Source organism: Ursus americanus, chromosome X, assembly GCF_024610735.1.
Source record: "Ursus americanus isolate L20-20 chromosome X, mUrsAme1.1.p, whole genome shotgun sequence".
Classification (NCBI taxonomy): Eukaryota; Metazoa; Chordata; class Mammalia; order Carnivora; family Ursidae; genus Ursus; species Ursus americanus.
The window spans coordinates 98,814,481-98,839,869 of NC_142164.1; the positions used below are offsets into that span (position 1 = coordinate 98,814,481).

The 25,389-nt window shown below is 37.4% G+C and overlaps 1 protein-coding gene across 1 annotated transcript in view; it reads right to left on the minus strand.

The window, feature by feature from the left end:
- IL1RAPL1 (interleukin 1 receptor accessory protein like 1) overlaps positions 1–25,389 on the minus strand; it is a 1,307,342-nt gene that overhangs the window by 638,790 nt on the left and 643,163 nt on the right. Inside the window, exon 3 of the mRNA XM_087859585.1 lies at positions 4,218–4,497. Within this exon, the coding sequence (XP_087715711.1) occupies positions 4,218–4,497 (280 nt within the window). The remainder of the gene's footprint in view (positions 1–4,217; positions 4,498–25,389) is intronic.

Consider the following 25,389-nt stretch of genomic DNA (forward strand, 5'->3'; position numbering starts at 1 on the left):
GTTTAATGCAATTTCTATCAATATTCCTGTAAAGTTTTTTGTAGACACAGACAGTCTTATGCTAAAATTTATTTTAAAAGAAACAGGTCCTGCAATAGCTAAAACAATCTGGAAGAGAAGGATGAAGTGGGAGGAATCACTCTAACTGATACTTAGGCCTAGGATGTACCTACACTAACCAAGACACAGCAGTATTGGCACAGGGCTAGACACACAGACCAAAGGAGTAGAATAGATAATCCAAAAATAGAACCACACAAACATGCACAAATTATTCTGAATACATGTGCAAAAGCAAGTCCATGGAGGAAGCATAGCTTTTTCAACAAATGGTGCTGGAGCAACTGGACATCTACCCGAAAAGCTAACGAAAAGCTAAACCTTAACCTAAATAAACTTTACACTTTACACAAATATTAACTCAAAATGGATCACAAACAAATGTAAAACAATACAACTGTTGACAGAAAAGTTAATTAAAAAAAGAAACAAAACAAAATCTTCAGGATCTAGGGCTAAACAAAGAGTTCTTATACTTCACACCACAAGTATGATCTATAAATTAAAAAAATAATGAACTGAACTTCACTGCAAAAGATCTTAAGAGGATAAAAAGATAAACCACAGACTGACAGGAGATATTTGGAAACTCCATATCCAAAAAAGTACTATTATCTAGAATATATAAAGAATTCTCAAAACTTAACAGTAAGAACATGAATCATTCAATTAACATACAGCAAAAGACCTAACAGACATTTCACTTAAGAGGAAAGAGAGATGGCAAATCATCAGCACATGAAAAAGTGTTAAATACCTAGCCATTAGGAAAATGCAAGTTGAAATCACAGAGAGATATCCCGATACAGTGATGGTGACGATAAAAAACGATAATACCAAATGCTGCAAGGCTGTGAAGAAACTGGATCACTCATAGATTGCTCGTGGGCATGTAAAATGGTACAGCTACTCTGGAAAATAGTTTGGCAGTTTCTTATATGACTACACATGCAACTACCATACAAACCAAATGCATTCTTGTGCATTTTTCCCAGAAAAATGAAAACTTATATTCACAAAAACATGTACATGAATGTCCACGGAAGCTTTATTTTCAATAGCCAACAACTGGAGACAACCCAGATGCCTTTCAATGAGTGAATAAACACTGTGGTAACGTCCATGCCATAGGACACTCCTCAGCAATAAACAGCAAAAAATTATAGATACATGCAACAACTTGGAGAGATTTCCAAGGAATTACACTGAGTGAACATCAATTCCCGCAGATTATATAATGTATCATTTCATTTACCAACATTTTTTAATTAAAAAAACAGACATGGAGAAAAGATTACTGGTTGTCAGGGGTTTGGGTTTGGATGGGGAGAAAGGCAGAAGGGACAACAAGAAGAATCATGGAGATGATGCCACTGTTCTGTATCTTGACTGTTTCAATGTCAAGACTCTGATAATGAGGTTGTATGAATTGTGAAAATGTTACCATTGAGGGAAACCAGGTAATGGATTCATAGGATCTCTTTATATATGACTTGCAACTATGAATCTACAATTACCTCAAAAATAAAAATCTTTCTTCCCTTTCTTTCTTTCTTTCTTTCTTTCTTTCTTTCTTTCTTTCTTTCTTTCTTTCTTTCATGTGCACTGGCTAGCTCTGTATATGAAACTTCTGATAGAGCATAACTAAAGGGGGGTAAAAATTGGGGGTCAAGACTACAAGAAAATTTTAGTTTCTTATAAGATAAACTTATTCCAAAGGAAAAGAAAGGAAATTGTTGTACAGCCCTCCTTTATTTACTTTTTCATGTAAAAATAAAACAAAAATGTTGGAAGGAGAAAACTGAGTAAAAACCCAGGTAGCATGCAGCAAAGAATTATGTGGTATTATCGTATCCTGAATAGATACCAAGAGAAGGGAGTAGGAAAGCTCTTGTTTGTTATGTTGATAGTAATCTTAAGGTGTCCCCATTATTTATATCATTTAATTGTACATTTACAGATATAAATGCAAATTAGCTGTACATGGGAAGTCTTACTGTTAAAACTTTTCATTGATAAAGATCCAGAAATACTAGAATGAGTACAAGCTAACATTTTCAAACATCTAAAGTTCTTTGCAAGTGGATTATTTAAAAACTAATGGTGACAGTTTTGTGGTCTTACAGCTAACAATGTGCCAAAATGTCAGTGACTCAACTAATGGGCTCCCCTCATGCCAACACCAAGCAATGCTATTTTAACTGCCTGTTTTTAATGATTTTGAGTACTACTTTCCAAATTGAAAAAGGAAGCCATATTAACACTACTTTCAAATCAATTGGAATATTTTAAATCCATAACAAGACTATTTTTTTTCCTGCAATTTACTGCTCTCTCTAGAATAGTGCCTGACACATACAAAACTTTAAAGGGCACCTTTCATTAAAATGTAACCATATGAATATATGGCAAATGTCACTGTTTTTGCAACTTTTCAACCTTTCATTTATTACTTCGACTATAAATTCAGAGACATGTTAATGTAATTTCTCAGAGCATTGGGTCACGGTGTATATTTACACACATCAAAGAATTGCAACTTCAGTGCTTTAGATATTCAGATTACTAATGTGCATGCATCATTATTTTCTCATCAACAATAAATAATGAAATGAAGTGTTAGACTGTGGACGTCCAGCTCAATTCTAATCTCAGATAAATGAAGACACGCATTTGCCTATCTTGAAGAATCACCTCTACATGCATGAACAATCAGAAATAATGATTTTTTAAAAAAGAAACAGAGTGAAATTAAATCAAATCACTATTGTTTAAGTGAGGAAAGCCAGTCCAAAGAGTACTCTTTAACTGTACTAGTATGGCAATTATTTATCAATGTCGTTACAAAATCTCTACTTCTAGTGAGAGAGATGTTTGACCATAAAAGGACTGGAAGGTAGGCCATAAGGGAAAGAATAAGAGTTGCCAAAGGAATGATGCATTTGTCCTTTTGTAGTCCATCAGACATTGTTCCCAAGCACAACTTTGCTTTCATTTATATGTTCCAAAATTAATTTTAACCTGTATGCTGTTAGTGCTAACAACTGTTACGTGGTTAAGAGTTAAGTTTAACTCTTATGTGGCTCTGACAGATTTTAATGTCCTGAAGTACCTGTGGCCGTGGCTCAGCATAAAGTAACTCTTGCAGGGGAAAGTGAGGGGGAGGCATGATCCTCAAACAGTGCAGTGAGAGAGCTGCAGATCAGAGTTTCAGAAGTGAAAGTCAAATTTTGATTTGAAAAAGGCACTGAGACCTCCTCCAAATTGAGAATCTATTGCATTAGATTTGGCTTAGTTTCTCTTAATAAACCAAAATGCAGAAAGACAAAGATTTAAACACACCTTCTATATGCCTGTACCCTGCTTTGCCAATGCTCTTATAATCTAATGACATCCGCAATCATTCATGCAGGGTGTGATTCACGATCCATGAAGGGCTAAATACTTAAACTGAGATTTTTTAACCGCTAATGTGTTACATGGATACTGTTTAAATGCAATATCATTAAGCCAACTACATGTCTCTTCTACAAACAAAGATGTATGGATGTGTGATGAGTTTCTTTGTGGATAAAGGCACAGCCTTTGCTATTAACTTTTCTTTGGCCCTGAGGGACCCAGGAAAATTTCTCTATTGACCCAGCATTTTTAGTTAACAAAATGATCTGGAACACAGCCTTCTTTTTCCCCTAATACGGCAACACTGCCTTTGTCTTCCAGCGCACATGCACACGTTTACCTAAATCATCTTTACAGATGTGTGTGAACCGGAGGTATCTGTGCTCTATTTGTCTGTGAAGGGCAATAACAAAATGTTACAACCCATTTAGCGATAAACCATGCATCCTTTCTGCAAGTCTTTGCTTACATTTTATTTGCAACATTTCACCTCCTCTATAAATTTTATTTCATAGTCTTTAGTAATTTCTGGCAACATAAGTAGATACCCAGATGGTATCTCTTTTCTCCATAAGCCAGAAATAATGTTTCAATATAAATTCCAATCCCATCTTTTTATGATTTAGGTTCTAAATTTTAGAAAGCAGCAACACACACAAATATTGAGACAAAACCTTTAGGTGAAAGGGATAGCAGCAAAATTTAAGAAAGGAGCATATGATTTAATTGATTCAGCAGTAAAAGAATTAAAAGAATACCTGATGACACAGGCGTAAAGACCACTGTCCTGAAGTAGTGTTGGCCGAAACCAAATGGAGTCTTCTTCCTTGCTCATTCTACTTCCATCAAAGGCTATTGGCTCTTCAAAGTCTCCAGGTCCAGAGCTTTTGTACCACATCAAACTGAGTCCTGCACTTTGGGCCAGGGAGTAATTTGCTCTGATATAACCATAAAAGAGTGCACATTTGATTCGAACAGGCTCTCCCACCAAAACTTGGTATTTCTTGATATCGACAGACCAATCAGTGCATCCATCAGCTATAGTGAACAAAAGAGAGAGAGAAAGGAAACATTAGAGAAAAAAGTGAAGCAATTAGTTCATTCATTTACTCATTCAACAAATATTTATTGGACATTTGTATTGAGCCACATTCTACTCTAGGCACAGATGATGCAGGAATGGATAAAACTCAAAAGGGCACTGAGAAGTAATTTACCCTGCTAAAAAACAATGTCTTCATCACTTAGTTTGGTTCTGCTGCTGTTTATTCTAGTTTATATCAGTGCAATTGATTGGTTATTGGTTTATTGCCTTTTACTCTAAATCTACTTTTTTGCTTGTTTTTTGAAAATGGATCTGGATCTTTGAAATATTTCTCTTTTGCTAGCTGGCATTACAGCTCTGTGAGTAGAGGGTTCTAGAGAGACACGGAAGAAGGAAAGGATCTTTCTCCCTGATTCCAGCATGCTTCCTTGGAAGGTTCTTGCAGTGGGTGAAGCTTCTCCAGCACCTGACTCCTGCTTCTCCAGTATCCAGTTCTGCAGTGCACAGTAGCCAGCAGCTTGGAGATTTTTTAGCAGAGCTTCAGGCAAGGCACCTTCCTATGAAGAGCTTTCCCAGGCACTTCAAAAGGTGAATCTCTGTCAAGTTCCAGAAGGCAGATTTCCAACACATTCTGCCGTTATGGCACCTCTGTGATGTCTACCATTCAGTAAACCACGTACTTTCCTAATAAGGTTTGGATCTCAGTCCTGGAGATGGAATGATGTGGGACGCTTTCCCTTGGATGCTCTCTCAGCTATAGGGTTTTGGACAATGAGAGTAATTCTTCTAGTCTTTAGGGCTCTCTTTTGCTATGGACTGAATGTTTATGTCCTAAAATTTACATGTTGAAGACTTAATCCCCAGTGTGATAGTATTTGGAGGTGGGGTCTTTGGAGATAAGTATGTTGAGATGAGGGTACTGAGGGCAAGGCCCTCATAAAGGGATTAGTGCTCTTATAAAGGACACCAGAGAGCTTCTCTCTCTCCCTCTGTTCCTCTCTCCCTTCTTCCCTCCCTCCTTTCCTCCATGGGGTGGGGCTCATAGAGAAGAGGCCATGTGGGCACACAGCAAGAAGGTAGCCATCTGTTAGCCAGAAAGAGGGCTCTCAGTAGAAATCAAATAAGCTAGCACCTTGGTCTTAGACATGTCAGCCTCCAGAACCATGAGAAATAAATTTCTGGGGGCGCCTGGGTGGCTCAGTCGTTAAGCATCTGCCTTCGGCTCAGGGCGTGATCTCGGCGTTCTGGGATCCTGCTTCTTACTCTCCCACTCCCCCTGCTTGTGTTCCCTCTCTCACTGGCTGTCTCTCTCTCTGTCAAATACATAAATAAAAAATCTTAAAAAAAATAAATTTCTGTGTGTAAGCCTTCCAGGCTATGGTGATTTGTTATGGCAGACTGAGAAGACTAATACACCCTTCTTTCTTACTAGCCAATCCTTATCACTCTAATGTCCTGTTATATTTAATAATTCTTTATATAAACCTTCCTTGTTCAAATTGGTGTGTGCTTTATCTCTCTGATTGGACACTCAATGACAAAACTAGAAATAAATATTTTATAGCCAAATAAGGCAAAAAGAAATACAACAGAAGTAGGTCAAGCTCTGGTAGTGGTTTCACAGAGAGAGACAGAGGTACATAGTCACTTTGCTCTGCTGGAAGCATCAGTGAAGTTTGAAATAGAAACCATGGTGAAAAATGCAGCTGATGGGGTGGGGGCTGGTTGGATTTTCTGGGTGTCATGGAAGTTCCACCTTCCAAATGGCATCTCGACACCATTTTTTTTTATCACACACACACACACACACACACACACACACACACACACACACACACACCAGGCTCCCACAAAACAGATGCATCCCCATTATCATTATCATAGAGAAAAGGTGGATTTCTTGCTTAGAGGGGACAGTTGTCCAATAATTATGAAGATAATCAATTTCACAGAACTCACAATATATAAATACCAAACAAAAGGGCAAAAAGCAAGAAAAGAGAGACTCTAACAGCGATAGTATCTGAGTACTGCAAGAAGAATTTAACTTGCTACAGATTAAAAAGAGGGCAAACTAAAGGATCTAAGAATAGGATGAATAATGTAGGGTTCAAGAGAAGGAAAATAATCAAGATGAGAAGGAAGATGTGCCTTATTAGGGCAAGGAAGACACATGATCTATAGAATTATCTACACTTCTGATCTTAAAATAATATCTAACATCTAATGAGCACTTAACTATGGCTGAGTTTACAGATTTTCATTTACCCTTCACAAAAATATCTATTGAGGCTTTTGAACTAACTGTTCTCTCTACATGGAAATTTTCTCTTTTTCTCTTTTTAAAAAGATTTTACTTATTTAGTTTTTACTTTAGAGAGAAAGCGAGAGTGTTTGAGCAGGGGAAGGGGCAGAATGAGAGGGAGAGAATCCCAAGCAGACTCTGTGCTGGACGTGGAGCCCGATGTAGGGCTCGATCTCATGACCCTGAGATCCCAACTTGAGCAGAAACCAAGAATCGGATGCTTAACAAACTGAGCCACCCAGGCACCCCAACATGGAATGTTTCTCACCAACTGTGTTGCTTTCTCCCTCCATTCCTCCAAATATCACCTCCTTGAAGAAGTATTTTGTAACCTCCTTGTCTGAAACACCAGCTTCTTATCCTGATCACTTATTCCAGATTCTGCTTCAATATTTTCATAGGACTTATTACTATCTGATGTTACATTATGTACCCACTTTCTGTTTGCTTTGACTCCCCAGTAGAATGTGAGCCCCTTGAGGGACTTTGTCCTTCTAACTCATTTCTTTAGCCTCAGTGCCTGGAACTATGCCTACTAACCAGCTCAACACACAGTTACTGAATGACTGACTGACTGACTGACTGACTGACTGACTGAATGAATGAGTAAATAAGGTAACTAAATTTTACAACTGAAGAAACTGGACACCAATGCCAGGATTCCCACCGAGCCACGTCTGACCCTAGAATTCATTCTCCCTACCACCATGATATTTTGTTTCCTAATTATGGTATTTTCAATTGTAGAACATTCAATTTAGTTAATTTTAATTACCAAATTTTGGTACAAAATTCCTATCAAAGAGTTATATTTTGGTAATGTGTAGAGTAAATGTGCTAGAAGCTTGGCAGACATCAATGTCCAAGCTATTGCCATGATTCCTGTCAATGACTGCTGCAGAGCTGGCACACGCACTAAATGGAATGACAGAACTGTACACAGAGATGTCAAGGTTATATGAATATATGTGATATTTATCAACATTATTTTGTACATTTATCCCACTGCATGAAATAAATCCTAGGCAGGATTTTATTTTAAACAGTTATAATTCTGGTGATAAGCATGAAATCATCTTGTTTTACCACTATATGAATTATAATACAATTCTAGAATCAAGTTATTGTAACTGAGGCCATCTGTCACAGAAGACACCTCTGCCAGTGAAAAAGGCTGAAACACCTTCAAGGTAGCAGTATAAACAGGGAGATAAAATTATTTAATCTCCCAGAAGATTTGTAAGATAAAGCAAAATGCTTAAAGCAAAAACCAAAAATATTTAGTCAAGAAAATTCTAAAAAGTAACAAATTAGATCAAGAGAAGAGAGGGAGAGTTGCACTGGGGAAAGTGATATTAATATATACTTTTAGCATATGCTTACTCAGAAAACAGTTGAAAGAAAACCATAAATATTCTGAAAATTAAAGTTATTCAGGGGCGCCTAGCTGGCTCTGTTGGTAGAGCATGCAACTTTTGATCTTGGGGTTGGGAGTTCGAGCCTCACGTTGAATGTGGAGATTATTTAAAAATAAAATCTCAAAAAAAAAAAGAAGTCTGGGATACCCGGCTGACTGTCAGTTGTGCATGCGACTCTTGATCTCAAGGTTGTGAGTACAAGCCCCATGTTAGGTGTAGAAAATACTTCAAAAAAAAAAACCTTAAGAAGAAAAAATAAAGTTATTCAGTACTTAACTATCAATCAGGAAAAAAGTTACTAACAGTTCAGAGTCATAAGACAAGGAAAAGGCAGAGGTAAATGAAGCAATAACAGCACCTTGGATTCAGAGACACCTTATGTTCATTTTAATATGGAAACAGATGAAGGATCTACAGCTTAGGAAGTTCTACTACCACTGAGCTTGATGTATGATGTTAAAAAATATACTATAAAATCAGTAAACATGTTTTAACACATTTTTGGGAAGGATATCAAATAATATTAAAGTAATTCAAGATATTTTCAAGTTACTTGGATAAACACACTTAAATGAATGATGAGCTTATGTCTTTTTTCAATATTTAAAGCATTTTATTTTTTTTAATTTTTTTAAAAGATTTTATTTATTTATTCGACAGAGATAGAGACAGCCAGCGAGAGAGGGAACACAAGCAGGGGGAGTGGGAGAGGAAGAAGCAGGCTCACAGCGGAGGAGCCTGACGTGGGGCTCAATCCCGTAACGCTGGGATCACGCCCTGAGCCGAAGGCAGACGCTTAACAGCTGTGCCACCCAGGCGCCCCTAAAGCATTTTAATAAATGAAATAAGAGTGTTACTTTTTTTACCTCTGTTAACATTTTTCCTCATTTACACACACACTCTCTCTCTTACTTTGTGTTTTTTTCCTAAACCATTTGAAAATAAGTTAGAGACATTGTGACATTTCATCCCCCAACACTTAAGTATGCATCTCCTTATGAACACATTTTTCTTATATAGCCACAAAGCATTTTTTAAAAATCTTGTGCAGCAGGACATCTCAAATCTTAAAAGAAAATGTGATAACTTAAAACCTAAGTCTTGATGACAAGAATCACTACTGATTATGTTCAGGTTTTCCTTACGTCAACACACAAGCTCTGCTCGCTTGGAAACAATTGTTCCAAAAATGTATTTCTAGACAATGTTAATTCCATTATGTAAGTCACCATTATTAGTATTGAAACTATCATCAGGTAATTGGGTAGGCCAGTAGCATTTAATCTGTTTTTCTGTCTTTCAGAATAAAACATCCTTCTATAAGCCTCTCCCAAAAGTTTACTATTAGTATTCTTCTTTTGATGAGAGGCTTCCATAGAAATACTCTAGCTCAGTGGCCCTCCTGCATTACATAATCCCTCATACTCCGTGGAATGTTATGAAGTCATACACTCAGAAAGGAGGGCAGGAGTAGGAAGCACCGTATTCATTCACTTTTGTTGCCACCCATAATGTTCTGGGAATTTATATGAAGGCAGTGATGGAATTAAGATTCAGAACAAATTCCTTTACCAAGGAGTTTGTACTGATGTACCACTTCATGAACAAAGAATACATAGACTGTATAATGTAAATATATTCAAATGAGATTAGGGAAAGGATTTTTAATTAAGTCACTATTACTAATATTTCCATGGTAACAAGCTTGAAGGCTGCATTCCTAAAAAAAAAAAAAGTGTAACCATGTGTTGAGCTTACACATAATACATTCTAATGTGAAATTTTAAGACTTTACTTATAAAAGGGCAAATTATATTACTCTTAAAGTATCTACTTGGGTAGGTACATTGCAATAATTATAAAATGATAAAGACATCTATGATAATGTAACAGATCCCCAACGTGATCCCCTTTACTAAGCTAACATAGCCATTCTCCAGTCACTTTGAGTACTTCAGGCTAACAGCTCATAGTTGTCTCCTGTTAAAAACTACCTTTGATTGACAAGAGCCACCCTGTCGGGAAATGTACAACCCCTTTGGTGTGCCCACTGCCAATAACTGACTTATATGAGTGTACAAAGCCTGCTCCTTTGCATCAAGTAGGGACATCCTAATAGGGCAGTTTATGCACCAGAGCTCCTCTGTGTGTGGACCAGGCTAAGACTGCAGTTTACCTGTGACTTCTTCCCTCAGCTCTTTCCCCTTTCCTATTCTGCTTCCCTTTTCCTGAAGAGCACTCGATCAATTTTGCTCATCAAAAACTGTATTTGGGTTCTATTCTAGGAAAACTGATCTAACACGTTATATCTTCAAATAATGAGAACTACCTTCATCTTAGTTTCTGTCCTAGGGGCTGAAGATCAAGACAGGCAGAGCCCTTGTTTCCAAGGAGCTCACAGGCGAATAGGGAGACTGACAAATTAAAACACACTTTGGAAATGTATGATTAAGAAATACACAGGGCTGCTCAGGAACATGTTCCATGAAGAGAAAACATTTGAGATGCCTCTCAGTAGCTAAGAAGCTAGCCATACAAAGAGTAGCCAGACAGTTACTGACTTCGGAAGTAAACACAAAAGCAAAGACAAAGAAATAATAGGTACCAGAATTCTGCAGTCTTTGTGGTATAGAAACAAGTTTAAAGCAGAAAACAGCAAGAAATGAAGGCAAAGAAATGAGCAAAGACAAATAGTGGAGGTACTTTAATGAGATGTAAACAAATGTTTGGCTTCATTGTGAAGGCGATGGGGGAGATATTGAAGAATTTTAACCAGTGATGTGTTGGGGCCGGGCTGATAGTTTTGGATGTACCATGCTGGCTGTATTTTTAGGTAGAGATATAAGGTTTTAGCCAGGAGAGTGATGTTATTGAAGGGCTGAAGTTGGGCAGTGGTAGTAAAGAAGGAGAAATGGAGTAGATTTGAGAAAGATTTAGGAGGTAAAATTGGCAGGAGCAGGTGACTGACTGAATACAAGCAGTCAGGGAGAGGAATAATGCCAGTGCACTCGGCAACTCATATCTTTTGTCATAGACTGAAATATCTCTCCCAGTCAACAAAAAAACCTACATTGTTTTGTCAAGGGGTGGGATCTTTGAAATGCTTTTATAACTTCTTCATTTAATATTTTTAGGCAATAAAAATGTAATTAATTTTCTTTTAAAAAGACTCACAGACAGACCTAAAATGCACATACTGTCACATTGGCATCATTTGTTTCTAGCCCTAGTGTGCTTGGAAAAACCTGAATATGAGACATGAATTTATTTAAGGCAAGTGTAGGCCATGCACATAAGCTATCACAGGCACCGAACAAAAAGGCTGAGGCTAGATTTTAATTAGGAAAATGCTGTACTTTATCTGCACCGGCTGCTATCTTTGCCAAATATGGACTTCATAAGTGAAAATTGTCAATGCTGGCAGAGATGCCCTCAAGTTATTGGCATCGATGACAGCAGAAAAAATACGATGCAAGCTAACCTTTATAGCATGCATTGGTTTACACAACAATTTGTCCTCGTGTCTCCTTTCTGGATTATGTTTTTCTGGGGTGGAATGTTTCCAGATTTTGGCCTTTAAAATATATGCACAGAGTAACAATTGTGGGAGAGCTCTTTTAAATACTTTGGAGAGGGGCGCCTGGGTGGCACAGTCGTTAAGCGTCTGCCTTTGGCTCAGGGCGTGATCCCAGCGTTCTGGGATCGGCCCACATCGGGCTCCCCCGCTGGGGGCCTGCTTCTTCTTCTCCCACTCCCCTGCTTGTGTTCCCTCTCTCGCTAGCTGTCTCTCTCTGTCAAATAAATAAATAAAATCTTAAAAAAAATACTTTGGAAAGATTTATGTGGGTGGTAAGAATTGATATTACTCAAGAGATTCTGCCAATGATCAGAAATCCAATTTCTAGAATATCCTTTGTCTAGCAAAGACTGAAGCCTGGAAGTTATCATGTATCTCCCTCTCAATGTGGGTCATTTTCAGGTGGGTGCAGATCTTAGACAGTTGTTACCAAATTTCTTCTGAGATGTGGTTCCCTCTTCATCAGGGGACAGCTAGTACCAAGGAAAATAAGATCCTGTTAGTGGACTTAATCCTCCATCATATCTTAGCCTCCAAATTCTGGCAGGTATTTCTGGTACCCGAAAACCCATGCACTGTATAGCATGTACTTGGTGAGGATTTAGGTTTTTTCAAGTATTTGTTTTCTAATGACTAAAAAGAAAAAAAGGGAAAGAAACTACAATTGAGTAAAAAGAGAATAACATTTCATTCATAATCTATCCTTTTGTTTACTCAGTTTCTTTTCCCAGTTGAGATGATATATAAAATTTTATATCATGATTTTTATTGAATATTTTATAATAATTGGATAATATTCCATAATAATGTTACATTATAATTTACTTAATTCTTCTGCTGTTAGTTGACTTTAAGTCTTTTCCCTAGGTTTGACTGTTCTAAGTAATTCTGGATAAAACAACTTTATATACAATGTTCCACAACTTTGCCCTCCAAAAAGGAAAAAAAAAAGTATTATTTCCTCAAAAAAGAATCCCAGAAGTACAATTACTGGATCAAATAATACATTTATAAGGTTTATACTAAATTTTAAATAGATTTTCAAAAACTCTCTCATAGCCTCCTTTTACAATAGCCATCTATATCAGAGCCTATTTCACTACAGAAGCTAAGATTTTATTAACTCTATGCACTGTTCTTTTAACTGAGTATCAGGTAGAGTTTACATACTTTTTGTCTCAAATTACAAAAACAGAGCATCAGTATAAATATGACTTATCTGATAAGTGAGTGGGAATATTGTCATGGCCACTGTTTATCACCCTAAATCTCTGACTGGATTCATCATACCTATTTTGCTCTATTTCAAAATCTTTTTATTCAACATTATAATTCAATCAACATTATAATTCAATAATTCAATTTTGGTATTGTCTTTTTAAAAAAGATTTATTTATTTATTTATTTATTTATTTATTTATTTATTTATTTATTTATTTTGGAGAGAGGGAGGGAGAGACAGCATGAATGGAAGGGGCAGAGGGAGAGGGAAAGAGAGAATCTCAAGCAGACTCTGTGCTGAGCAGAGTCCAAAGCACGGCTCAATCTCACAACCCTGAGATCAAGACTCTAAGATAAGGACCTGAGCCGAAACCAAGAGATGGAAGCTTAACCAACTGCGCCAGCCAGGCGCCCCTTTGCTTGTCTTCTTCATGAAAGACTGTGTTAACAACACAAGCTTTTCCACTTCCTTTAGCTTCACTCTACAGGTAAGCTTCCAACAGTTGAGGAAACCAGTTGAGTCTGTACCTTCCATAAAGGCAAAATAAGGCAGTGAAGCTGCCTGAGGCGTGGTAAAGGGATATGTTGGCTGACTTGGGACCCCCTTTTGCTCAGCCATAGCAGTCCCTCAAACTCCTCATCCCTCTCTTCTTACCTATGACATCCCCTGGTCCATTACAAAACACAGCAGTATTTTGTATTTACCCTTTCATCACTGCTGCTGTTACCTTTTCCTTCAATGGATAACATCAGGAGTGACTCACCCCTCTTTGAAATGCTGTCTAGAATTACTGTCTGTGACCCAACAACAAGCAAATAATGACAATGACCCAGCAGTTGCCCATATCATCCAATAAGGGGAGAGAAGCCATCTCTGTGAACAACAACATGGGGTTTATATAAAGCATGCTTAAAATCAGTTTTCAATGTCGACAGCTGCTCAGAACTAACAGTTCATTTGCTATGGGGTCACCAGAAATGCTACAATTTTCCTGTGGCTCTAGAATCTAAAGCAACTAGGGAAAGCATTTTTATCCTTCTTGGAGAGGAACATCAAAGCTAAACCCAAACAGCACATCTTTGGGTTGGAATAGCAATCTGACCTTGGTCTTCGCTGCACATAAATTTTTCTTTGATGATCTAATATATCTGTATATTTTTCCTGTTGGATAAAAGAAATCCCTTGTCTGGGGCAAAAGAAAGTCAGGGTTTTATATTTTCAGAAAGAAAAGAAGGACAAATAGATTACTGGCCTCTAAAGGAGAGTCAGCAACACTAACTCTTGGTTCCCTCTCCTTGCATTCTCGTATAGGTTTGAGGAGTGTTGTGCTTCTGGCTAGCAGGGAACCCTCTATAACTCAAGGTAAATATTCACTGAACATCTCTGCTCATAAGTTCACTACTCTGTGATCAACAGGGACCCATAATGTCCCATGAATGCCTCTTGAACTAAAATAGTAGCCCTTCTTAACCAGTCATGCTCCCCAAAGGAAGCACAAGGATATATACATCTGCAAGTGTAATGCTGTTCGGTCCTATTGCTTCCATAAATCAATTCAATTTTATATTATTATGTCATGTTGCACCTCTTCCAGACTTTTGGACCTATTTCTGAGCTACCTCATCTGTATAGAGTCAGAAGGAAATCAAGCTTGAGTTCAGCGAGGCCTTGGGAAACTGACAGTTAACCTCTTTGTGCCTCAGGTAGCATCATTCATTCATTTATTCAGTACACACTGTAGGACAGAGAATACTCTAGGTACTGGGGGTAGAGCAGTGAACAAAACAGACTTCAAGCTCTCTCAGACAAGACAGACAAGAACCAAAGCAATATAATGTGTCCAGAAGCAAAAATAAAGCATACGAAGAGGCCAGATTGTCCATGGTGCTCTTAAGACAGTGGCAAGAGAAGGGCTCTTTGAGGAGCTAACATTTGAGCAGAGCGTCAGCTGGGCAAATGTGTGGGATATTAGGGTTCAAAATCAAGGTCCTGAGATGAGAATGCACTGGATATGTTTATGGGAGAGCGGGAAGGCTGGGATATCTGGAGGAAGGGAGTGGGAAAGAGAGTGGCCAGATCCTCCAGGGCCTTTCCTCATCTGGAAGAGACAAAGAGTCATCATCTTTTCCCAGACTCAAGGTAGAAAAGTAGGATGAGAGCTACTCAATATGCAGCACCACTTATTGTTTTTGTCACTGAAGGACCTCCTCTGCATATTTTCTTGTCTCCTCCTGGCAATGTCACTCTTCCATGGCTGGTGCCCCACACATTCTACATGGCCACACTGAAGTCTACCTTAAATCGTCGTCACCATGTACATTAAATATTACGTACTGCTTTACTTGCACTGCTATAAGAAGGTACCACAAACTGAGGAGCTTAACAGAAATGTATGCTTTCACATCTCTGAAGGCTACAAGTTATAAATGAAGGTGTCAGCAGGGGCAATCTGCTCCATGTCCTTCTCCTAGCTTCTGGTGACAGAGGGCAATCGTTAAGAGTTTCCTGGCACTCCCAACATTGCCTTCCGTCTTCACACAACATTCTCTCGGTGTCTGTGTTTCTCTTCTCTTCTTTTTAATGACACTAATGATACTGTATTTAGAAGTCACCCTTCTCCAGTATGACCTTATCTTAACTCATTACATCTGAAAAGACCCTATTTCCAAATAAGTTTGCATTTTAAGACTCCAGGAAGAGCATGAATTGAACAGGGACTCAGTACATATTTGAATTCAGGCTGATTAGTGGATCAGTGTTTCTGGATAATCAAACTGGCTGATAAAGAAAAGAGACACATGGACTCCACATAGAGATAGAAAACAAAACAATGAAGTTCTTCTGAACATAATTTAACCAGAAAGGGCTCTGGGATCTATATGTGACTCATTCACCATGAAAAACAAGTGTCATTCTCTGTATGGACATGTCTGTTAATGAAGATAGAGTTGGGAAATGTATGTAATGTATGGTGGTATATGATCTCTAGACAAACCAGATTGAAGTTCAAATCCCAGCCACATCAAGGTCAAGCAATTCAGTGAAGCTCTCAGGGCATTTCTGCATGTTGAAAAACTACCTTGTGGAGTTGTTCTAGTGTTTTAATAAAGGAAATCTCACTGCACCTTAGGCTTGTGCTCGTGCCTGCTGCATGCCCTGGAAGGAGTGAGGGATGGCAGACAGTGAGCAGTCAGGGCCCTGGAAAGCAATCACCTCTCAGTTAAATGGTCAGGAGAACAGCTAGATGGTAAACTTGGACGGTGTGCAGTGTGTGACTCAACTGTACTATCTGGGTCAACAAGTGGACTAAGGGCTTGACAATCATCTAGGCCAATCTCCAGTAAAATGGTCAAACCTTGAATTGGCCCCCTAAGGCTTGTACAAACTCCTGAATCAGTTTACCTTGTGAATCTTCTGGCTTTGTCATTTTTTTAAGGCCCACACTTGCCTTTGGCTTGGTAGTAGTCTTCATAGGGGTTGTTTTTCCTTGCATACAGATATGCAATTTGATCAATTTTTTCCATGCCATTTTCTGACAGTTCATCTGAAAGCCCCAACTCTCTGTGTAGGATCATAGTATCCCTGCCTTGCATGGACGTAAATTCTGCTTAAGACTCATATGGTCTTTAAATCTTTTTCTTTTTTTCATGTTTAAAAATGATATGAGGAAGTGCCTAACATAGTACCTACAACACAGTGGATGTTCTTTGCAAAACTTACTTATTTAGAGAAAATTAACACTATGCATTTTCCCTTCCTTTTGCAACACTGCAAAGCAATAAAATTTTTTGATTCAGAACAATTTTATTCCATAAAAATGAACATAGTTCAGGACACAGCAAATCCTTGTTGATTCATTAAAAACAATGTATTCTGCTTTACATTCATTAGGCATACTATTACACTATTTACGTAGTTCATGTGTATCTCCACAAAATCCCTCTATTTGGATCACAAAATAGATGGGACTATGTGAATAGAGATAGGTCAAAAAGTACTGCCAGTTTCAGGAATTTTATACCTACGGGACAGTTTTTGGATGCTGGATTAAATAACAACATGATGAGCAACAAACCAAACATACGGTGAACAAATTCAATCTCTTTTCCAATTTAGTCTCACAGGGAAAGGCCTGTTGGACGGCAGGACACCCATGCTGCAAAATGATCCCTTAAAGAGAGTAACAAGGCTTAAGGTGCATATTTACTTTAACCTTGTTTTAGAAAATATGTCAGAACAGAATTCTGCTTTTAAAGATTGCAAGTTATAAAGGTCTTTAAAATTGAGAGCAATTCCAAATGGGCTATTATTTGCAGCAATGAACAAATGAAATAAACATGCATTAGCATTCAAATCATGTTTTGGGGTGATTTGCCATCAGTTACCAACCACCTACTACGTGCAACTCACTGTTCTACAACAAAGACTCCTGAGACTAGTGTTGACTTTGAAGAAACCATCCTTTAGTGAGGAAAGACATGTCAACAATTATATGTATCAAAAAACAGAATAGGGAAATTTCAACAGTAAAGATAGCACTGCTGAGGAAACCCAGAGCAAGAGGTTTGTTCTATCTCAAGCCTGAACTCTTTTCTATTTTTTCACATACACTAATGTAGCAGAAGTCTGACTGGGAAGATCAAAAAGAACTTAAAAAGAGATGCATTTGAATTATGCCTCAATTTAAAACTTGGTAATTGGAAAGAGAAAATTTCAACTCAATGGGATATCCCCGTTAGGGCAGTAAAGGGTAAGGTTCTGAAATGGTGTAATGGGGTAGAGAGGAGAAGAGTGTAACCTGGTGAAAATAAGATCAGAAAGTTGGGTTTGACAAGACAGCATGCCAAGAACCTTGAACTTAATCTACTAGCCTAGTAGTTTGCCAATTTTAGTGTGCATTAGAATCATGCAAAAGAGTTGTTAAAAGACAGATTGTTTGGCTCCACCATCAGAGCTCCAGATTCAGAAAATGTTGCTTAGGAACTAAGAATTTGCATTTCTAGAAAGTTCCCAGGTGATGCTTCGGAGATGAACCACTGCTCTAGTCAATGTAGACAGCAGGGAATATCTGTGAAGGAAGTGGTATTATCTGATCTACATTCTAGAAGATCTCTCTAGTGGCAATATCAAGGCTGGATTGAAAGGACTCAACTATGAGCAAAGAGACCACGTAGTTCATAAAATAGTAGAGGTGAAGAAAAGAACTGGGGAATTATATGAAAAAGAAATGTGGGGAAAATTGTAGAGGTAAAATCAACAGGTTGGAGAGATTAATCAGATGGGAGAGATGAAGAAGGAGTCAGGGATGGCTGCCATTTCAAACCAGGATTCCCAACAGGACTGTGACATCGTTAATGGAAATAAGGAGCAGAATCAGGTTTGAGGTGGAAGTTGGCAAGTGTGGTTGGGGTAGACTTGTTTATTATCTTACAAAACATTTTGTTTTGTCTTTATTACAAGTGTTTACAGCAGAACACTATTGCTTGCATTGTCTGGTCAGTGCAACAAAAGTATGTCTACGTATCTTTCCCATACTGTGAGCTCTGTTGGGCATTCAAGTTCCCTAAACTCAGAGAAACATTCTAAAGAAATGGGAATGAAGCCTCTTGTGTGTTTTAATATGCATTTGCTTTCAAAGGAATAATATCGCACATTGTCTGTTTGATTAACTTAGTGCAAAAATTGTGGGGAAAATTACACAAAAGTACACAATTTGTATACTGCTCCTTCAAGTAAATTTCTAAGTGAGAATTTTTAAAAAGGTCAGAGCCTTTTTTTTTTAGTGATGCTAAGTCTATTTTTATCACTGTAGAAGAGGTCTCAAGAAAATGCATAATAGGCTGTATACATACTAGCTTTACACACAACTATTTGGGTGTTCATCTACATTTATACATATAATCATGTATCTGTCATAATGGGAATCTATTGACACTACATTTTGTTCAGGGTATTACAAGCAAGTATCTGTGCACCTCCTTCAGGATCTGTGTTTCTCATTTTTGTCATGGGTGTAAAAGTAACAGTTCATTTCAATTATGTAGAACTCCTTCATTTACATAGTATTTTCATAAACACTATCAGACTTCTGCCTTTAAAAAGTGGTAATAAATTCAGAAAACAAGTCATGGGGAATATTTTGTATCTTTTCCTGCATATTTAAAGAGCCAAGAACAGTGGGAAAAATCAAGTATAGAAGGTTTCCTTAAACCTTAAACTCTACCTTAAAGGCTTTGTTGACAAGCTCAGGCATTCATTAAATAATCATGGCAAGGAGAAATCTATGTTTAGATAGTAGAAATTACACTGATTCAGACTTTGTTGTTTCTGTTTTTGTTTTCTCCTGCCTTTAAGAGGGGATAGCCTCTGAGTGTGAATATTTTGTATACACTTTTTGAGGGCTGATAAATTTGAGAGGATGCACTTACATGAAAAACTGTACTGGACAGTTGTTAATATGAATATCTACTAAATTCAAAGCAAATTTGCGGCAGTGTTACTTAGGAATTAAAATATTCTCAAGTGCTGGTTTCAGATTATCTTCATAGTCTGCTTATCAATACACATTAAACAAAAAACCAGAGGAATCTTCTGGCCTAGCAGTTGCTACCTCATGAAAACATTTATTGCAGTTAAGCTGTTCTTATTTACATAGAAGTTCAAGTTCTCAGAAAGTGACAGTTTCCTTCTTATATGGCTAACTAGTAAATACCTTTAAAGACGAACATATAACTTCTCATGATTCATCCAGCTCAATATCTTTTCTTTGGGTATTGTACCAAAAAGCCATAGCTAGGTTCCTTTGTATACCCCTCAAAGGTATAGAACCTAGAGTGTTGGTAGTCACGCCATGCCTCTTTCCTTTAATATGTTTCTTTTGTTTCCTCTAATATGTTTCAAACAGAAAATATTTGAATTTGGGGGGGGTAATGATTTTACAGTATTTAGTCTGAGTGACATCTGCAAGGAGGCATTCACTGATTCATTACTTCAACAAAAATTTACAGGGTACCCTCTGGACCCTAGGCACTTTGAGGGACAGTGTAAAGCATCTGATAATCTTACCGCATATCACATTAAGCAGGGTTCCCTTCTATTCTTTTTTTTTTAATTTTAATGTTTTTTTATTATATTATGTTAGTCACCATACAGTACATCCCTGGTTTCTGATGTAAAGTTCGATGATTCATTAGTTGCCCTTCTATTCTAAACTTACAGTTTACATTGTTCCAGTATATTGTTATGGGCAAGATGGGACATTGGTCTCAAACCTTACTTTATTTTTCAATCTGGTATTCATGAAAATTTTGAAGCTTAAAAAGGCAGTGCTGTAGATTCCTCTTAGTGATCATTCATTAAGGTGGGTTTTTTTTAATATTTCTTTTTCTATTGTTCTCTAGCATTCAGAGGCAAGTTCTTGTCTTTGTATTTGACAGTAAGGGCCACAATGGCCTATACGGAGACCCACCTGGGTACCATGAAATTATGAGAAATAAATATGAACTGTGAAATGTATAAAGCCTCTGCATTTTCTTTATTTCCATTAATGAGCCATGAAATAGTCAATCACATATTCTTTTATTCTATAAATTGGAAAATACTGAATAATTCAACAGCTTTGAAATTTCAGAACTTCATTCAATGGAGTAGCTGTAGTCCCTGATCTCAATTTTAATATGCTGCCAGTTATTGCAAGTCATAATAGCACAATACAGGGCCGAGATGAATATCACTCACTCAGTTGTTTCCTTGAATGGCTTCAGGGTATGAAGTAAACTATACTACATCACTGTCCTCATAATGAGATCGTTCTGCTGGATAAACAAGCTCCCCGCAGGCCCTACCTGCTGATAGGACCCAGTGAGCCAAATATTTAACACTTCACAGAGGCTCCTCCTTGCCATTCTTCAATATCGCATGCATCATTTTCAAGAGAAAATTTGATGCAAAGAAGTAGAAAATTGAGCTACTGATTCCTGGGTTTGTTGCTACAACCTGGCTCAGGAAGAAAGCCTCAACTCAATTTCTGGGTCCTATGAGATAACAGAAGTTTGAAAGGTCCCAAAAAGATTGCAGAAATCTAAATTCTTGTTCTATCTGACCAATTTACACATGGAATTTGGTGAGACCACTCCACCCATGGAAACCACTGAAACAAAACATGGAGCTAATCAAGTGCTTATTCATTTGCCTGAAATATTCACTGAAGAAACTGACTCATGCAGAAAATAGAAACTTTTTTCTTCCAGTGTTTAAAAGATGACACCTATGGACTCTGGGAAACAAACTGAGGGCTTCAGAGGGGAGGGGGGTGGGGGAATGGGATAGGCTGGTGATGGATAGTAAGGAGGGCACGTATTGCATGGAGCACTGGGTGTTATACGCAAACAATGAATCATGGAACATTACATCAAAAACTAAGCATGTACTGTATGGTGACTAACATAACATAATAAATATTAAAAAAAAAAAAAGATGACACCGTTGTTGTAAAAGCACTTCTTCCACCATGAGAATGATGTCTCTTGTAGGAGGAAAACAACACAGCTCAGAAATAGTACTGTGATAATTTTCATGTGCCATGATGTTAGAACACCAAGTTTGGTTGAGTTGTACGTATGTATGATTTTTATGTGTGTGTATATGTGTGGGTGCTGTTTTTATGTTCACTGTCATAATGTTAACAAACTTATGGTCTCATAGTTTTCTTTCATAAGCTTCCCAAGAGAATGGTGTCAAAAGCATGCTCTTTATCACGAGATCATGTATATTACTCTTGTAATGGAACTACAATACCATAAGCACTGTCATACAATCATGAACACAGTGCTATGACAGTGGTAACTTTTCCTAGGGTACTTAAAAAAAGTACTTCGTAGGGGCATGCAAGAGATGGGGCTTTGAGATTAATCATGAATTGAGTGATAACAATTCTAAAAAGTGAAAAAAGGCAAGCTAACAGTGTGAGTAGTGTGAGTAGTGAAATGATGAGGTATATTTAGATAAGAAGTTTGGTTTAGATAGAGTTTGTAGTCCCAAGAGAGACAGTGATGGAGGAAGTGCTTGGTGAGAGAAGGCCATTTGTTTATTTATGTGCTCTCATGCACAGACGAGAATGACTGACTGGTGCAAAGATGGCCCCTGAGCCAACGGCAGACAATTCCCAGGCAGGCAAATAACCCATGCCTTGGTTTCATGAAAAATATGAGTTGGCCTAATCAGAACCATCTTCTCTAAGCAGAAACAGGGGACTTCAGTAGATTTAGGCCAGTGAAGCTGTGATAAACATGTGTAATCCAAAGTTATAATGGGAAACCTACTATGAATAATTAGAGAAAGCTAGTCCAAAAGAATTAAGAGTGGAGATAATGCACAAAGACAAGCTTAGAAAAAAACAGAGAGACCAAGAGACCCATTGAAACCCAGAAACCAAAGAAGGTCCCTAGAACTTAATTTGTGATTTCTTTTTAGTTCTGAACCTAAATCCCATGCATCTTCTAACAAAACACTTTTTTTTGTTTAAGGCATAATAACAAAACACTTTTTAAAGTTCTGAACTTTGCACCTAAAAAAGACTCATTAAATATTTTCATATTGGGTTGTACCATAAGAAGTACGGTTTCATTTTCTGCATTATCCATTAATATTACACAGTATGAATTATTCTTTAAGTACAATTTATATTGTACTTATATTGTTAGTTGCTGCAAATATATGCACACTATGAGTGCATCACAATATTATTAGATATTTAATTTTAACTTTCATTTTAATATACAGTACCATGATCTGTGTCATCTTATATGCATTTTCTTTGAATTGCTGATTTTGCTTTAAGCTTGAATATCTAAAGAAGGATTACTGGGTCAAAGAGTATCATATGTTTTGCCAAATTGTTTCCATATAGTTTAAGCCAATTTATATTCCTGTATGCAGTGCATGAAAGTCCACCTCATACTATCTAGCTATATGAACTGTATTTCTACCCACTGCATTCTTCATTCAGGGCCCAATCTACTCCTTCCATACCTGCTTATAAATCCACAATGGTGGACCTGATAAGATTTTCTCCAGTGTTAGTGTTTTTGGACACTTTTCCTTCAGTTTCCAAGTATACAGCAATGACTTTGCATCTAAATAACATCTATGCTCCTCTTCAGTGATTTTTAAAACTATCATCCATTTATTAATCTTCGTATGCCCTAAATGCAGCATGTTTTTATTAATGGTGGTTGCTGAAGGGAGGAGGGTTTGCTTACTCATGTCCTGTCTTATCGTGTGCCTCACCTCAACCTGTCAGGGGACCTGGTGATCTCTTCTAATACAATTAACCTTTATTGTTAATGAAAACACTTTGATATCTATCATATTTCACTAGCATCCACTGATAAACAATTTTAAATCCATAAGCTTACATATTCACATAAGAATAGAAATACAAAAAACTATTCCATACTTTCTCTTTTCCTGAGCATTTTTATATCACAGATAAATCTAAAACCTAACCAAAAGTCAAATCTTAAAAAATAAGTCAATTCTATTTTACGAAAGGTGAATTAAAATTATCACCCTATAACAATGGCAAAGTATTTGGGAATTAATATAAAGATAGGTCTTTATTTTATTTATTTTTAAAGATATTATTTATTTATTTGAGAGAGACTGAGCATGAGTGGGGGGAGGGGGAGAGGGAGAAGCAGACTCCTCCCTGAGTGGGGAACCCAATGTGGGGCTCAATCCCAGGACCCCGAGATCATGAACTGAACTGAAGGCAGCTGCTTAACCGAATGAGCCACCCAGGCACACTTAAAGATAGGTTTTTATTTTATTTTTTATTTAAAATAAATTAATATATTTATTAGCCAATGTATAGTACATCATTAGTTTTTGGTATAATGTTCAATGATTCATTAGTTGTGAATAAATTGTGAAACCCATATATACTTGCAAATGCTAAATACATCACTTATTATTTTGAATTTCACCACAGAAAATCTCTCTCTCTCCCTATATATACATATATATATATGTATATATATATATACACACGCACACACACATACATATATGATATTTATCATATCTATCTTAAATATATCACCTACATCTATGTAAGATATATATAGACAGGGAGAGAGAGAAAGCGAGCAAACTCACACAATATTCCGTATCAAAATCAATGGCTTTCTTAAACAATTAACACTGAGAATAGAATCATGTGCCAAAACCAGATGAATGCATTTGCTATGTGGTTTCCTTCTCATGGCTTCTAGCCTTAGACCAGCCAAACATGCACAGAAAAAAAAATGCAAATAAGTAAATCTATGTATTACCTTTCTCTCAACTTCAAGTCCCTAAGGTTGAAATCTGCTTTGTGCCAAGTTTAGCAGTGTCTTCATTCCTATTTTTTTCCTTAGAATTAACTTGAGAACTTTTACACTCCATCTACTTCTGTTGCTTATTGAGGGCAACTCAGAAAGACAGAACAATAGTGACCTGTTTTGTGCACCAGGGATTTGAGTTCATGGTATACTCAAACAGGCTCTGGCTTGTTCTGAAAGGAAGGGAGCAGTAATTCCCCAGCGTGACCTGATGGTTCTACTCCCAGAACCTTGTGTCTCTGCACAGTTGTTCTGATGAGGGACACGTAGTGCACAAACACAAGTATTAAGTTCACTGAGTTTGGGATCAGTGGGTCCAAAGGAGGCCAGTCTGTACCATAAAAAAGGATTGCAAGTCCTTGGCTCCCTCATGAGAAATTCACAACTTCAGAACTTTTAACTGTTTCAGTAATTCATGTCCACTAACAGTCTCTAATTAAGGCACTACTTTTTAACAGACGAATGGATAAAGAAGATGTCCATATATACAATGGAATACTACTCAGCCATCAGAAAGGATGATTAGCCAACATTTGCAGCAACATGGATGGAACTGGAGGAGATTACCCTAAGTGAAATAAGTCAAGCAGAGAAAGACAATTATCATACGGTTTCACTTATTTTTGGAACATAAGGAATAGCAGGGAGATTGTTAGGAGAAGGAAAGGAAAAATGAAGGGGGGAGAAAACAGAGGGGGAGAAGAACCACGAGAGACTATGGACTCTTGGAAACAAACTGAGAGTTTTAGAGGGGAGGGGGGTGGGGGATGGGTTAGCCTGGTGAAGGGTATTAAGGAGGGCATGTATTGCATGGAGCACTGGGTGTTATATGCAAACAATGAATCATGGAACTTTACATCAAAAACTAAGCATGTACTGTACAGTGACTAACGTATCATAATTTTAAAAAAAGGCACGACCTTTTAAATAAACTGACAATTAGTTATGTGAAGCATAAATAAGATAATTCTTTAATGGGCCG